Here is a 17,481-nt window from a genome sequence, read left to right as displayed (position 1 = left end):
AGGGACAGGACGACTGGTTGCAATTGAAGGAAACATGAATGCGGCCAAGTACAGAGATATCCTGGATGGAAACCTTTTCCAGAGTGCTCTGGACCTCAGACTTGGCCAAAGGTTCACCTTCCAACAAGACCATGACCCTAAGCACACAGCGAAAATAACAAAGGAGTGGCTTCAGAACAACTCTGTGACCATTCTTGACTGGCCCAGCCAGAGCCCTGACCTAAACCCAATTGAGCATCTTTGGAGAGACTTGAAAATGGCTGTCCACCAACGTTCACCATGCAACCTGACGGAACTGGAGAGGATCTGCAAGGAAGAATGGCAGAGGATCCCCAAATCCAGGTGTCAAAAACTTGTTGCATCATTCCCAAGAAGACTCATGGCTGCACTAGCTCAAAAGGGGGCTTCTACTCAATACTGAGCAGAAGGTCTGAATACTTATGACCTTGTGATATTTCAGTTTTTCTTTTTTAATAAATTTGCAAAAATTTCTGAATTTCTGTTTTCTTTCAGTCAAGTTGGGGTGCAGAGTGTACTTTAATGAGAAAAAAAATGAACTTTTTAAAATTTACCAAATGGCTGCAATGAAACAAAGAGTGAAAAATGTAAAGGGGTCTGAATACTTTCCGTACGCAATGTAGTACTTATGTGTTTATATATGTATGAGCCCACCAGTTTGTTGCGTAATACCTCTCACCACCCGCATAAAAATCCTTTCAGTACCAAACTATAGTAGCAGTAAAAGGCCAAGTGTAGCCCATATAATGAAAGTATCAGCGGGATGTGGGGAGTTCTTCAGTGGCGCAAAACACAAGATAGAAATAAGTGTATTAAGTCTATGGAGTCTATGCTGATCTGTGCACTCTATCCAAGCCTCAGTTTGGTATTGAAAGGTTTATACTTATACTGTTATATTAATTATTTGGTATTCTAATTAGGGCTGTTAGATTCCCTTTTTCTTTATTTTGGTCTGTGGTAGCCATAATACTGTGTGGGGTCTGTGCTGACCATCATACTGTGTGGAAGCCCTCAGTCTGACCTACAAGGGCACACAGGAGAAATGAGTCAGATAGGGATAAGTAAGTGAGAAATACAGACCTTTGGTCTATGTGGCTGCAGACTTGAATTGATATGGTGTTGTGTGCCAGTGGGACATCAGATAGTACGTTCTGAAGGAAAGGAAAGATATAATGGCAGTGGGAATCCGGATTCCAGGCAGGGAGTATAGAGGAGATAAAGAGCAGGACAAGGTCCTTAGCTCAGGCCAGGAGGCCTACTTAAATGGAACAGAGCTTTAACCAGGGGGAGCAGAAGGCAAGGAGGCCTAATTAAGAGAATAGCTCTGAGGGGCTGTAGCGACACATCTCGACCCATATGGTCCCCACAGGAGATGTTTGGTCTTCTCATAATGGTTTGCTAGACTGTTATAGTTGGCAACAAAAGTTATGTGCCACCACATGTACCCGAAAAGTTCCTGACTTGGCATAATACAGAAGAAGCATTCGTAAAGTGTTGTGCCTGCTATCTGGTATATGTACTTATCGTCAAGTTCTTGTTAAGTAAAGTTTATTTTCGGACTTTGGTCTCCCTCATTCATCTCCATACCATCCGGTCTGTTTCTGACAAGTACAATGGCAGTATGCGGTCTGCAGAGTCAGGAGATATGACTCCGTAATATATATATATATATTTTTCTTTCCTTTTGATGTTGGGGGGCCCAATTACAGCTCTTGCTGTGGGGCCTGTGATTTCTATCTACGTCACTGTGTATAGGAAAATAGAGTATAATAAAGTTGTTATGGACTTGACTTAACTAACATTGTGCAGTGACTCTGTTTTCCCTTTAGTGAAGGATATTTCTTGTTGCTAAAACTATGATAATTTTTTTTTTCACTTTAAATGTTTTTTTAAACTTTTTCTAACAACTCTCATTAGTGCGATTATACAACATACAAGCCTCTGATTGCTCAGATAATGCACTGTACTACTGTAGTGCCGTGTATTATCACTGCCTGTCAGTGTAATACTAACGGCCCCGTACACATGAGATAAGTGTTGGCTGAACGGTCATTTGGCAGACGGCTATCTCTCCTGACTCCCCCATACACACAAATATTCCAGCTTTCCTGTGATCTGTATGAGAGTCGCCTCCAGACTCCTCTATCGGAGGATTATCTACAGGAAGAACAAACGGATCAGCCTCTGAAATTCAGGATGCCAGATCCTTTTCTGCCCTGACATCATCTGTCGGGAGGCCCCCCAAATAAATTATATAGTTGACTAAACCCCCCTGAAATCGGTGCTTTCATGCAACTTTAGTCTAATGTGTATGGGGGCGTTAAAAGGTAACTTATTGGACGTTGCCTCTGGCCCGGCCTAATAGACTTTCGTACATTGCAGGCCCAGACACTATTATTAGGCATTTAAGTATTGTAGGAACTAGGCAGCCCCATACGTTCGAGTTTTTTGGGGAGGAGGGACATTGAGCCGAACTCGGTCAAACCTTCTTAAATGCCATGTTTGCTTTTGACAGCAGCAAGTGGTTAAACTGTCAAGGTTTTGTTGCCGCCACACCTGTGCCATCCTTGTGGTGTTCATCTATGTTGTAGTGCCCAAAAGAGTTATTTTTTAAAACAAATGTTTAACTTGTTAAAAAAAATAACAAAACATGTCTTATGAGTTTTGCATGTTTTTTTTCTTTTTACAAGAATTGTTAATGCCAATTTTCTTTTGAATCCTTTTAATATCTGCTTTTTTTCTGGTGTTTTTCTTGTAATATAGGAAAGCCTAAGGGCAAAAATAAACCCTATAAAACACTGTACATGGAGACATTAGCATCAAATAACTCCGTCTTGGTGTTCTTACAAACAAGCTTTTATAAAAGCCTTAAACTTCTGTGTGTGAATCAGACATGAGATCTAACGTGATAGAAGATTACAGACCAGGAAAGACGGGAGACATATAGGTGGCCGGTGGTGATGTAGTCAGTGACAGACTCTGGCCAAATGTGTTTCTAGAGCCGTAGTAGAAGATGAAGATTACCTCCTGCAGTATTGCTATTGCCAATTCCAGTGTCGGTAAATGAGACGAGAATTAGCTTTATGGAAGATGAGTCTTTGAGAAACGTGTTCAGCTACAGACTCCAAGGAAGAAACTGCTTGTTGTCTGTGGCCTAAAATGTATAGGTTTTATTACTAGATGTAAAGAAGAAAACTAAATACTGTAAAATAATCTCATATGTTTCCCTTATTACACTGTATCTCCAGTAATTGTATTATTAAACAGGATTTTTATGATGTTACATAGGCTCATCATCTTCTCATTCAGGTCTCTACAATATCGGATCCTCTCAGTGAAGATCTTCTATATAAGAGAATTTTCCTGATTTACCCATCAAAATGGATATGGACAGAGACAAGATGGCGGAGAGGATATTACACCTCACCCTAGAGATCCTCTTCCGTCTTACTGGAGAGGTGAGAGATTCTGATGACGTCACATTACATCATTCTTATCTATGGGAATAACAGATGGACAGAACTGGAGAGGTGAGGACTCTGGAAATGTCTGGAGGGAGATTTATTAATGTGTCTCTCCATAACCAGGATTACACAGTAGTGAAGAAGAGCTCTAGTGGGCGCTGTCAGGACCCTGTGTCTGAGGGATGGGAAAGACCCCTGAGTCCAATCACCGGGCCTCCACCTCACCCCCTGATACATGAGGACATCAATGACCAGAAGATTCTAGAACTCACCTACAAGATGATTGAGCTGCTGACTGGAGAGGTGACACTGCTGGGAATGCTGGGACATTATTCAGTAACACTATGAAGGGATTGGAGGATGACGATATCATTGTATGTGTCAGGTTCCTATAAGGTGTCAGGATGTCGCTGTCTATTTCTCCATGGAGGAGTGGGAGTATTTAGAAGGACACAAAGATCTGTACAAGGACGTCATGATGGAGGTTCCCCAGCCGCTCACATCGCCAGGTAATAGACAGGACTAAATACACACGGCCTATAATTATCTGTATGTAAAGAATGAATTCAGTCCCTGTATGTGTTTCCTCCAGATCTATCCAGTAAGAGGACAACACCAGAGAGATGTCCCCCTCCTCTTCTTCCACAGGACTGTAAACAAGAAGATCCCAATGTTCCTCAGGATCATCAGGTAGATGGAGAGAAGGTGTCATGAGTGATGAGCGAATATATTCGAAAAATGATCGCAAATGTTAAATTCAGCACGAATATGGCACAATCGGATTCGTGATCGGAAACACGAGCATTTTTTCTTAAAATCTGCAAAAATCTGTAACATCCGGTGAAAAAGTGCGGGAAAATTATTGCGTTGCAACTAAAGTGTTTTTAACACTTTGGCTAGCATAGTGGTGGTGTATGATGAACGGGGGGACGTGTTTGATGAAGGAAGGGGCTGGGGAGAGCTGAGAGGAGCGCCGTGCTTGTAATTCCCCCCCTTCCCTAACTTTGTGTGCAAATTGCGGCTAGCCAATGAGGGCGCAGGAATCATCCACTCTGTCCAGACACAAGGGCTTGTGCCATTGGTTGCTGAAATCACATGTCCCCTCTATATAAAGAGCAGACATGTTGTGTCAGCGCCAGTTTCTAATTATAAAAAGTCACAAATGCTGCTGCTAGACACATCTCCTGCATACTGAGAGATTTTAGCTAGGTAGATAGGCGGTTGCTTGTAAGTCAGATAGTTTAGATAACTAGTGTCCTGTGTGTCTGTGAAGTCGACCTTCCAGCAGAGTTTTTTTTCTTGTGCCATTACTGAGGTTCAGACAAAGACAGCAGGGCCCATGTCATAGAACTCTGTTGTGCACTGCTTCTGTTGTGCGCCAGGAACGAGTATCCCTTAAAAAATCTATTTTTTCACTTGCTAATGTGATACAGCAAGTCCTACTAGCCCACCTTGTCATTTTGTGGGGTTGAAATTCAGCTGTATGCAGAGCTTCTGAGAGCAGAGTACAAAAATATATTTTTTAATTTGCTAATGTGATACAGCAAGCTATAGTAGCCCACCTTGTTATTTTGTTGTGGTGAAATTCAGCTTTATGCACAGTAAAAAAAAATCTATTTTTTCTATTGCTAACAAGAGTAAAAAAAAACGTGACTAACGTGATATAGCAGGTTAGATTGGAGTTTGAAATATCTTGGAGCATATCTGCTATGTTATATAGGCGTCATCCACACTAAAAAAATACTTTCTTCTGTTACTAACGTGATACAGTAGGGGACATCTCAGGGTGCCAAGGGAGGGTGGATTATTGCAATCGAGAGGAGTTGGTAATACCAGACAAACTGTTAGTGAAAGTGCAAGAGGCGAGGAGCAAATGGAGGAGGAAGAGGTGATGGGCGAGCAACACTCAGAAGATGAAGAGGATAATCATCCCCTCTCTGTTGTTCATGTTTGGCAGGAGGGGACGGTGGAAACAAGCATCAGAGTTACCCAGCCACAAACACAGCATGGACTTGGACCTCATGGAAGAGCCCGACATGAGTGTCTTCTTGTTGCACTATCTGCAACATGATCCCCGTATAGTTATGACTCAAAATAATTCTGACTACTGGGTTCCCACTCTGTTAGATCCACATTATAAGAGTAAATTTTTCCAGATGCTTTCCACCCTGGAAGGGACCCGCGAATGCTGGAGTATCGAAACAGGCTTTTACACAACCTTATGAGAGGTTTTTCCCAAGACAGGAGTGAGGCACACAGTGTCCATCGCAGCTCTACACTTCGTACCTCCAGTACGTCAATTCGTCAATGCCAAAATATTAGCAGCAGCAGTAGTGTAACTGGCAGAAGCAATTTCTGAGAGTCCTTTCACACATTTGTTAGACCAGCTCATGCACCAGCACAACAGAGTACAAGTCTGACACGTGGTGAATGACTGGAGAGGATGGTGCAGGAGTATCTAGAACTCACTATCAATATCATCAGGGAGGGTTTGGACCCTTTGACATTTTGGTCTTCAAAAATGGATGAGTGGCCTGAGCTCGCCTGTCACGCCTTGGAGATTTTATACCTGGCAGCCAGCTTTCTCTGAGAACGTGTCTTCGGCAATGCTGGTGGTGTCCTGACAGATAAGCACAGCTGGCTGTCCCATGAAAGGAGGGGGCAGGAGGCAAGCAAAGCTGGATGGAGGCCCCACATGACCAGGATGGGCCAGGAGGTGGGCTAGGAATATTTTGAATAAAGTGGGGCTTGGGATTGGGAAGAATGCTCGGGTGCGCCGGCTTAAGGAGGCTAGAGGGGGGGATATATAAAAAGAGGGAGGCGGGATCTTGCCATTCCTTCAGGAAGGCACGTAAAGAAGACACCTACCTCATGGAGCCCGTAGATGCCCTCTTTGATCAACTGCGGGAGGCAGCGCAGTCCAGGAGCGATGGGTGGCTGCAGTCCCAGCTGTCGAATCTGTTGGGGACTGCCAGAGATGATGGTGCACCGGCAGGGTCTGGTAGAAGAGCCAGGAGGATGTGGCCCCCAGAGAGACTGTCCCCAGATTAAAACGCGCCCGCCAGGCGCAGGCTGCGGGGCCCCTGCGGTAAGTGAGCACGGCGGTGAGGTCCCCCGCCGCTGGGCTCGCACCGGCGGGAATCCGCCCAGCCGGCCTGGTGGTGCTGCAGTAACGCGAGTGCTGCTCGCGCCGGAAGCCCAGGCCGCACCGAAAGTGCGGCCTACATCGCGCTCAAGATCTCGCGGCGGGCCTGCGCAGGATGCTGGGCCTTCTCAGCGAGCGCGGCTCATTCAAGTGCGGCCTACATCGGACCCTCAAAATAGAGGCGGGCCCACACGGGGAGCCGGCCCTGCACACCATGCGCCGCTCGCGCCGGATTTGGGGCCCGAACCGGCAGTGCGGCCTATATTGCGGTCACGTGCCGGAGCCGGGACCGCATGGGATAATGTGCCTTCTCAGCAGGCTCTGCCTGCGACTGGGACACTGGGCGCATCATTAGCGCCGCCTGCTGGGAGTAGCAGGCATATTGAAAAAACAGCACAGAGGGCAGTGGGAGCAAGGAGCCGGCACAGAGGATGCAGTTCTGCGGCAGGTACACCTGGCGATGCTCCTGTCGGGGTGCCTGCTAGTCGCAACAGCCTTGATGCAGTGCGAGGACGGTCAGCAGGCAGACGGCAGGTTTTCATGGATCCGCAGCCTGGTCGTGATATCCGGAGTGGGGCGGCGGGAAACAACAAGGAGCTGCCTGGCTTTACGGACCAGACTGGACCGTCTGGGTCTTCCAATCTGTCGGGTCTACAAGGAGAGTGTAATGCACACGCCCGGACTGACTGGCGTGTGCGTGTTTAGTGGTTCCACTGTGCCATGAACCGGAGAGTGTCTGGAGGGGCGTAACTAAGTATCTGCCCGATCCGACCAAGGTCGCACGACGGCATACGACGCCAGTGCACCAGGGAGGAACCGAGCAGAGGGACCAGGGTCTACTCCAGGTCAGACTCCGGACACAGCTGTTGACCCACACCAGGGAATACAGGAACAGACAGACTAGAGCGCAGGCTGGGTAGGGTCCAGTACAGACTGGGAGACAAATTCGGAGCTGCAGATGCGGTAAACAAACAGAGTAAAGCGAAATCGCAGATGCGGTAGTCAAGGCCGAGCAGAGCAGAACCGCAGACGCGGTAGACAAGGCAGAGCAGAGCAGAACCGCAGACGCGGTAGACAAGGCTGAGCAGAGCAAAACCGCAGACGCGGTAGACAAGGCTGAGCAGAGCAAAACCGCATACGCGGTAGACAAAGCTGAGCAAAGCGAAACCGCAGACGCGGTGGACAGGGCTGAGCAAAGCGAAACCGCAGACGCGGTGGACAGGGCTGAGCAAAGCGAAACCGCAGACGTGGTGGACAGGGCTGAGCAAAGCGAAACCGCAGACGCGGTGGACAAGGCTGAGCAAAGCGAAACCGCAGACGCGGTGGACAGGGCTGAGCAAGCAAGAACCGCCGAAGCGGCAAGCAAGGCAGAGCGGAGGGGACAGGGCTCAGTTCACAAGGAACAGACAGGAAGGGAAAGGCAGAACCAGATACCCACAGGGTACTTGCAGAGAAGTAGCGAGTGGACCACAAACTCACAAACGGAAGTACAGTGACAACGAGCAGGAGTTAGGTACGAGTTCAGACTCTGCAGAAAAAGGGAAGGTACGGACATAGAGAAAAACAAAACAGGCTAGGAGAGTATTCAGACAAGAACAGACACAGCAGCAAGATACAGGAGCGGGTCTAGGTATGCGGCCCCTAGAAGGCGGAATGAACAGGCAGGAGCGTGTTCACACAGGCCTGGAAATACAGCCTCCAGGATAGGCAGAAGACAACAGGCTAGAAGATAATACAGACAGGACACAGTTCAGACACGGGAACTGATACCGAAGGCAGGAAACATAAACGGGACCTGGCATATCAGTGACCAGAAGCCAACTGACAGAACACAATGCTCAGGCATGGGTTAATTGGAGCAGCTGGTTTAAATACCAGGTGACAGACAGCAATAGGCTGAGGACGCACAAGGGGTGTGCCTGCAGCAGGTACAAAAAGCAGGAAGTGATCGGGCGCCGCCCTTAAGCAGCAGAAACAGAAGCAAACAGACAGCATGGAGGGAAGCCAGAGAGACATTCTGGATTGGAGATCAAGTGCGCGCTCTTGCACAGTGGGAGATGGACCACTATGCAAGGACGCCGCCAGGTATGTTACAGAGAGGAGCATCGAGGCGACCGGCAGCTTATGGTGACGAGGGCGCTGCAGGTTCTGTTCGGGTCCCCCCTGGTGACGAGGAGGCCAGGGGCGTGGGCCTGGAACAGGATCGTGAGTCGGAAGAGTCTGATTTTGGCAAAGACGGCGTTGGTGAAACTGATCGGCGGGAGTCGGGACTTACGGCTGGAGGGGACACAGCACCTGCGCAGCTCGGTGAGTATGCTACTATGTCTGGTCTGTTACCGGGTGGTTTAATGTCTTTTGGAATGGAGGGTAGTCAATTTAGCGGGCCTAGCAGGAGCAACGTTACCGGGGTAGCTGGGACAGTCATACCTGGGCTTAGAGATGTTTTAACTGGCTTGTCGGATGTTTTGGCAAGGTTGGATGGTAGGTCAGCATTTGGGGCAGGGGTTTCTCCCGCAGGGGTTTGGGTTCCTGGGCAGTCGGTCACGCCACGGGTTGGTGGGGAGGTGAGCATGGCAGTGGCGGGGTCGGATGGTGCATCCTCGGGTGTGTGTGTGTCCGTGCAGACGGAAAATGAGAAAGGTGAGGCCGTTAAACTTGACGATCGAGCGAAAGGGGAGGTTTATGTGTGCTTTGAGGGTCCGTTGGGGGCACACTTGAAGAAGGAGGTAAAAGAAAATATTTGGAAGGATGAATACGTGGAAATTTTTTCACTTCTCCCTCTGGAGAAGTTTAATTTGGATAAGGGGAAGAAGGATGATAGTAAAAAAGAAGAGGAGGAGAAGCGGAGGTGTAGGCTGATTCCTCAGACATTCGTAAACTGGCTGCAAGCCTTTGCGATACTGGCTAGTGTCATTGGAGAAAAGGCACCAGAAAATTGCTCGGGCCTTTTTTGCTATCAGGACTCTATTGGGGAGGCACATCGTATTTATGTTGGGCAGACGTGGTTAAGATACGATGAGCAGTTTCGGTAAAGGAAGGCGGTACGGCCTGAGATTAGGTGGGACCAAAAGGACATAGGGCTGTGGCTAAAGGTTATGGCTCCAGCGAGGTATGGGCAGTCCTTTCACGGGAGCGGCAATAGTGGGGAACAAGCAGTGGGTCATGGAGGAAGCAACCAAGGGGCACAGAGTTCTAAAGAGAAGACAGTGTACTCCCATTGCAACGGTGGCTCGCATGGGGCATCAAAATGCTTTAAAAAAAGAAAAGGGAAGTCTTCAGTGGGTTCCGATCAAGGGGGTGACTCCAGTGAGACCTCACGTGATGGCCCCCTTTCTAAAGGTACCCAGATAGGTTGAAGACCGCTGTTATTTTTGAAGGTTTTTTGGAGGGTTTTAGGATTCCGCCACCCAGTCATACAGTTCTTTTTTCTGTTAAAAATTTGAGGTCGGCGTCTCTTTACCCGGGAGTGGTTAGCGAGAAGTTGAGGAAGGAGGTGGAACTGGGAAGGATGGCCGGTCCTTTTCAGAGTTTACCACGGGATGACGTAGTTATTTCTCCGTTGGGGGTGGTACCTAAGAAGGAACCCAATAAGTTTCGGTTGATCCAACATTTGTCTTATCCAAAAGGTTTTCGGTTAATGACGGTATTGCGCAAGAGTTATGTTCAGTGGAGTATATGTCATTTGATGCTGCGCTGCAGTGGGTCAAGAGATATGGGCCTGGGTCGTGTTTAGCTAAGACAGATAGAGTCGGCTTTTCGGTTGCTGCCTGTGCACCCAGATAGTATTGTGTTGTTAGGTTGTTTTTGGAATGGCGAGTATTTCGTGGATCGATGTTTGCCGATGGGCTGCGTAATTTCCTGTTCTTTGTTTGGGACTTTTAGCACCTTTTTGGAATGGGCGGTAAAAGAAGTGGCTTCTGTACAGTCGGTCATTCATTACTTGGATGATTTTTTGTTTATCGGCCCTCCGGAGTCGCTTGTATGTAGGAATTTGTTGGCAACAATGGTTTGGGTAGCAGAGCAGTTTGGCGTTCCTTTAGCGAAGGAGAAGACGGAAGGTCCCTGCACAGTTATACGTTTTTTAGGGATTTTAATTGATTCGGTTAGGATGGAATGTCCCTTGCCAGAGGATAAACTGAGTCTCCTGGGGCAAGAGGTGGTCAGAGCTGAAAGGTTGCACAAGGTGACTTTACGTAAAAGAGTTGCAGTCACTGTTAGGTAGACTGAATTTTGCGTGCAGAATTATGCCCATTGGCAGGATTTTTTGCCGTAGATTGTCACAGGCAACAGCTGGGTCAAGGGCCTCCCACCATTTCATCCCATTAAACAAGGAACTGAAGGAAGATTTGAGAGTTTGGAAGTCATTTTTGGAGAATTATAATAGTAGGTCTCTAATTCAGCATGAGTTTCTCAGCAGTTTTGACTGTGAGATTTATACAGACACTTCTGGTGGCGTCGGTTACGGGGCATATTGTAACGGTCAGTGGAGCGTTGGTGAATGGCCTAAGTCATGGATAGAGAAGGGCTTTATGAAGAACCTAGTTCTGTTGGAATTATTTCCTATTATTGTAGCAGTTTCAATTTGGGGGGAGAGTTTTGCAAATAGGAGAGTGCGTTTCCATTGTGACAATATGGGAGTGGTGTCAGTATTTAATAGTCTGTCTGCATCATCTCCTCCGGTTATTAAGCTGGTGACGGAGTTGGTTCTTCGTTGTCTTGAGTTGAATGCCTGGATTACAGCGGTCCATGTTCCAGGTGTGCAGAATTCTATTGCAGATTCTTTGTCTCGTTTGCAGTGGGATCGTTTTCGGGCATTGGCGCCGGAGGCAGTGAACGTGGGACAGAAATGCCCTTCGCATCTATGGCAGCTGGTTATAGACGAGCAGGTCGGTTGATACGGTAGTCCATTACCGCGCATACTTGGTCATCATATGAAGGAGCATGGCGAGTATGGCTTAGCTGGTTGTCGCAATGGGCCCGGTCGAGCGTGATGACGATAGAATGTTTGCGGTGTTGTCTTTGGTCGGTAGGACAGCGGATATCGGATGGTCGGAGGGTTAGCAAATTAGTTGCACGGTTGGCTTTTGGTTTTAAGTTGCAAGGCGTTACTGATGTGACAAAATCCTTTTTGGTTAGGCAGGCATTAAGGGGTCTTAGGAGGGGTGTTAGGATTTTGGATAAGCGTAGACCACTGTCCTTCAGTATGTTGGAAAGGTTAGGCCTGGCCCTGGATAGTATTTGTCATTCCAGTTTAGAAGAAATACTGTTTCGGCTAGCATTTTCGCTGGCATTTTTTGGGGCTTTGAGAGTAGGAGAGTTGGTGGCTCCTAGTAAAAACAAAGTGGGAGGTTTGTTGGCTGAAGATATGAGTTGTTGGGAAGGGGGCATTGAATTTTGGATCAGGCGTGCGAAGACTCATCAACTGGGCAGAGGAAGGCGTGTGGTCTTGGGTGCGGTGAACGGGTCTTTGATGTGCCCAAGAAAGTGTTTAGCAGATTTTTGGCAAGTATGGTCAGGTAGAGTTGGTCCGCTGTTATGTCATGAAAGTGGTGAGTTTTTATCGCGCTTTCAATTTATAGCGGTTTTCAAAAAAGGAATTCAGGAATTGGGACTTAGTCCGGAAGTGTTTGGTTCACATTCTTTCAGAATCGGGGAGGCGTCCGAGGCTGATAAGTTGGGATTAGGTACCGAGGTGATTAAGCGGATTGGAAGGTGGAGTTCTTTTCGGTATTTGTCTTATGTTCGTAGGTAGGCATTCATAGAGCGGTGTGTTATTATTTCTTTTAATTGTTGTTGTTGTTACAGGTGGCGTTCCCTTGTTAGCAAGGATTCTTGGTCATTCGTTCGTGCACTGGGGGGCGTTACGAGCTGACGTGAGACATGACGGTAGGCAGCTGGGTTTTGGCCGCCAACAGGTAGTGGTTCGGTGGTTAGTTTTTAGGAGAATGATTTTGAGGAGGTTTCTTCCAGAATTCCACAAGGCGTAGCGGTTGGATCGTACACCTGATATTTTTGTGGTGCACTTGGGAGGGAATGATTTGGGGGCAAGGCCTGTTAGAGAATTGATAAGAGACATTCGCTTTGATTTTCTTAGGTTGTGGACGTCTTTTCCGGAAGTATTGACAGTTTGGTCAGATATTGTGCCAAGATTAAAATGGAGGGAGGCTAGGTCTGTGAAGGGGATTAACAGGGCGCGGATAAAATTGAACAGGGCGGTATCTAGTTTTGTATCCAGAAACGGGGGGGGGTTAGTGTGAGACACTATGAGCTTGAGGAAGGAGTTGGAAACTTTTGGTTAGAAGATGGCGTTCACTTGAATGACATCGGTATTGATCTTTGGGCCCTGGCTATCCAGTAAGGGATTGAGAGGGCTTTGGTGGTTTTGGGGCACTCACGAGCCTAAGGTGTCAGGGCTGTTCGTGGTTGGTGGGGGGTGGGGTTCTTGGAGTTGGGTAAACGAATTGACGGTGGAATGATTTTGGTACAATCACAGGCACTTTTAAATGGAATGGGGGGATCTGGCATTTGTTTTGGGCTCTGGACGGGGTTTTACCCTGGGAGCTTTTTCGGTGGATAATCTTTCAAGAAAGGTGGAAGTTTGGTGCCCTTGAGCTGGTGGTGCACGCGTGAGGGTAACATGGTGGTTTGAGTTTTAGTTTTATTCATGCCAGATCTATTAGCTCCAAGAACCCTCCCCTCATATTTATTTGTTTTATAACACTGTTAAATATTTTTATGTTGTTTGTTAATAAAATGGCCGCTGTAGCCAAAATTATCCAAATTAAAGTAGCAGTGTTTTTATTTGGGAGGAAAAAGGGTTAATTTTAAGAGGAAGCCGGATTGGCCGTATGTGGTCAAGGAGGGGGCAGGAGGCAAGCAAAGCTGGATGGAGGCCTCACATGACCGGGATGGGCCAGGAGGTGGGCTAGGAATATTTTGAATAAAGCGGGGCTCGGGATTGGGAAGAATGCTCGGGTGGGCTGGCTTAAGGAGGCTAGAGGGGGGGATATATAAAAAGAGGGAGGCGGGATCTTGCCATTCCTTCAGGAAGGCACGTAAAGAAGATTAACAGACAGGTTACTGGTAAGGTCTTCGAGTAGGCAGACTGGCCGAACCCATAGACAGACTGGCGGGTTGGACCGTAGGCAGACTGTCGGGCTGGAGTGTGTTCCGGCTGGCAGAGACAGGTAGCAGGTAAAGGCTCCGGATAGGCGGACTGGCCAAGCCCATAGACAGACTGGCGGACTGGACTGGAAGCAGACTGTCGGGCTGGACTGGTAGTCAGGCTGGCGGACTGAACTGGTAGTCAGACTGGCGGACTGGACTGGTAGTCAGACTGGCAGCGGGACCTGAGGGATGAAGCAAAGTTTAATACACAGAGCAACAACCTTACACGGGCACCTCCATTTTGGAGAAGGTGCCTTATATATGAGAAGTCCTCCGGCCATTGGCCGGGGACTCCTTAGGACGGCGCGCGCGGCCACTTTAAGAGGGAGGGAGCGCGCGCGCCCTAAGCACGGTGCCCGGGAAGCTGCGAGCGCCGGCAGCAGCAGGGGAGCCAGAAGATGCCGGGGCAGGAGCGCGCCGGTAAGGGGGACGGCGTCTCTGCCTGGCAGAGGGCAGAGACGCCGATGCTACACTGATATTGTTCTCCACATTAGTGATGAGCGAACACAAATGTGCTCAACTTAGTGGTTCAGCGGTTTTGGTCCCCATTATATTACTTCTACTCTAGTGAAATTGATGCCACTTTGTTGGTGCTAGGCCCTAATTTTTTTAAATGTGAACACTACTGATTGGGTCACCATCTGCTGGAGTGGCTTTAGTGGAAGAGTTGTCGATCCCCATTATACTACTTCTACTCTACTGGAATTGATACCATTTTGGTGGTGTCAGGCCTTAATGTAGGGAAATGTGACCACTCCTGGTTGGGTCTCCATCTGCTGGGTTGGCTGTAGTGGAAGAGGTGTCGGTCCCCATTTTAATCGTTATACTCTATTGAAATTAATTCTTTGCTACTGATATTGTTCTCCTTACAGGGGTACACATTAGTGATGAGCAAACACTAAATGTTCTCAACTTAGTAGTTCAGCGGTTTCTCAAAACCTACCCAGATCTGCCAGAGCTGCTTGTGAAAGTACGCCGCGTGTGTCCATTTCAGAAAGTCAACTACAGCTTCCGCCACCCTGGCAGTGCTTCAGCAGTGTTTGCAGCTTCCAGCTCACTGACTGGTGTTCGATGTGACCACATGTTGGAAATCAGCATTGCAGATGCTGGGAAGGATTTGTGAGCAGCAGAGGGCAGTTGTTGAGTACCAGCTTCAACATGCCCGTTGGAATTCAGGTCAACCTCCACACATAACAGCTGATGAGTGGGCATGGATGTCTGACATCTGTGGCATCCTCCAAAACTTTGAGGATTCCACTAAGATGTTGAGCGCCGATGATGCCATAATTAGCATCACCATCCCGCTTCTCTGTCTACCAAAACGCCCGCTGCTCACAATTAAAGAGGAGGCATTACAGGCAGAGCAAAGCCCACTCTCGTCTCATCTCAACGTGGATTGGGTAATAATGAGGAGGAGAACATGGACAGTCATTCTCTTGGTGAGGACAGGGAAGTCTTGGCTGTCTTGGAAGTCTTGATACTCCCCTTTCAGTCTGTGAGAAAGCTGTATGAGTTTCGCTTAATGATGACCTTCAGTAGTCTAAATCATGGCTTTGCTGATGCACATTATTTCTCAAAACGCATTGCAGATCAGGCCATTGCCCAACTCTGTAGTCATGAAATTCAAGGCATAAAGAAAGATCTTTCTGTGTGACTAAGCACCACTGAGAAGTGTGAGCTGATGTCGGACGGGCTGCCATTGCTTATGGAAAAAGCTGCATTAGAGGACTTCCTGGGAAAATGACAGCTTTCCCTCTATGCCAGTCCTTTCACTGAGCTAAAGAATATGGCTGTGGTGAAATAGGACTGTCACCGAGAAGCAGTGTCAGACTGAAGAACATTGGACCCATCAGAGGATTTGATTCTGAGGGCCCACCTTTCTCCCCCACTCAAGCGCCCCATAGCAGCTGCAAGGTTTGCGCTATGAACTCTCCTGAAGCTAAGGCCCACCGGAGGATTCTTCTGTTCTTTCGTGGGCCTATCCAACCCTGCCGAGAAGCAGCCCTGGCTAACAAAAGTCTGTGTGAAGGTTCCGGACACTCTTTGGCTGCTTTTTTACTGTGGACTGGCTCCAGCAATCTATAAGATCCCTTCACTGGCTCCCAATTGCCCAGCGTATTCAGTTTAAACTACTAACACTGACCTACAAAGCCATCCATAACCTTTCTCCTCCGTACATGTCTGAACTAATCGATGTATTATTTTACGTAATCTCCGATCCTCCTAAGACCTTCTTCTCTCCTCCACACTTATTCGTTCCTCATCCAATCGCCTACAAGACTTCTGAATGTACCCCATCCTCTGGAATTCGATTAGCCACCACATTCGGATCCTTCAGACAGAACCTGAAAACCTGTCACTTCAAGACAGCCTACAGCATGCCATTACCTCGCTGCCACCTCAACACCACTGGAGCTACTGCAACCCCCCAACCTACTGTCTCCTTCCCCACCATTTTGTAGAATGTAAGCCCGCAAGGGCAGGGTCTATAAGACTTAAGATGAAATCTGGCACCTTGGCAAAGCCCAATTCTGTTCTTCCTCTGATATCTAACAATAACAAACAGGTCATGCTGGAGAAACTTGCACCTACTGCCAATCAGTGTCTTCAGCTCCTTTGTAAGAAGCCAATGTTTGAGCAGCCACTCGGTCTACCAAATAAAACTCCTGAGAAGGAAATTGTGGATGGCTTCACTTCTGGTACTGGGTGCACTGCTAATACCATGGCATGCCATAATTCACTGGAAATATTCGAGGCTGGTTGGAGACAAGCTCATTCCCACAGAAAAGTACAAGCAGCAAGCTAAGGAGATGGTAGCCTCTATCATCATGAAGGAGTTATCTCGTTGTCTAGTAGTCTGGTTTTTATACTAAAGATCCTGCTCATCTTTATAGTTTTAAGTGAGCACACAGAGACCATGGTTTCTGCAGCAGCGCATCCAGGCTGGAATAGTGGCAGAGAAATTGCTGTACTATCAGGTTAAGGACATGCAAGGCACGTGTGTGAGGTTGCCCCTGCGTAGAGTCGCCACCAGGTTTGCACAGTTATCGCACACTGCTTTCCCTTGCCCAGGTTCAGTGAAGTCAGCCATTGCTCAAACTCGGCTTGGGGAGCTGTCCACAACTCTTCAGCTGTATGACTACGATCTCCAAGGCATATTCATTTTAACACTGCCTGATTGTGGTGAGCCCTGGCTGCGCAGCACGGAGGTGGGGGGGATTCTATCTGCACTGTTGGAACGTGTGTCTCATTAAGGCAGAGGTTGAGGGCGCAGGTGGAGGAGACAGAAACACTGGACCAAGTGTTAGATACAGCGTTTTGTACCCCAGGCCTTGGAGAATTCCAACACTTGCTGTCTAGTGACACCTTGGTGTCTAGTGGTTTAGTGCTCCATCCCCTGGTGTGTAGTAGTTTAGTTCTCCATGTTCTGGTGTGTATTTGTTTAGTTCTCCAACCCATCCATGCCCACCTCCAAGGGTTAACGTCTGGTGACGAGGGTTTGGATTCTGCGTGGACCATACTTATTCCGGCCCCAGATCAACTGAAATAAAATTTGGGCATCACTACACATGCTTTCCCCCTCTTGAGTCTGTGAAGCTTTGTATCAGACCTCTGATGCCCCAGAATAGAATGTGTGAACAGCTGTGCAGAGTCGCCCATCTGTGGTTCCCCACAGTCAGTTGGGCA

General features: G+C 47.9%; 2 protein-coding genes across 2 annotated transcripts in view; one reads left to right on the top strand and one right to left on the bottom strand.

Moving 5' to 3' along the window:
* The window catches only part of LOC141201399 (uncharacterized), a 259,824-nt gene that overhangs the window by 96,672 nt on the left and 145,671 nt on the right, over positions 1-17,481 (bottom strand). The gene's annotated exons all lie outside the window — the stretch shown is intronic.
* LOC141201430 (uncharacterized) overlaps positions 3,399-17,481 on the top strand; it is a 74,865-nt gene continuing 60,782 nt past the window's right edge. The window contains exons 1-4 of the mRNA XM_073663418.1: positions 3,399-3,476; positions 3,606-3,785; positions 3,868-3,991; positions 4,075-4,172. Of these exons, the coding sequence (XP_073519519.1) occupies positions 3,399-3,476; positions 3,606-3,785; positions 3,868-3,991; positions 4,075-4,172 (480 nt within the window). The remainder of the gene's footprint in view (positions 3,477-3,605; positions 3,786-3,867; positions 3,992-4,074; positions 4,173-17,481) is intronic.

This window comes from Phyllobates terribilis, unplaced genomic scaffold (genome assembly GCF_046119375.1).
Source record: "Phyllobates terribilis strain yellow unplaced genomic scaffold, ASM4611937v1 Scaffold_115__1_contigs__length_5345438, whole genome shotgun sequence".
Classification (NCBI taxonomy): domain Eukaryota; kingdom Metazoa; phylum Chordata; class Amphibia; order Anura; family Dendrobatidae; genus Phyllobates; species Phyllobates terribilis.
The sequence above is the reverse complement of the archived record's forward strand: the minus strand, read 5'-3'. Positions and strand labels throughout refer to the sequence as shown.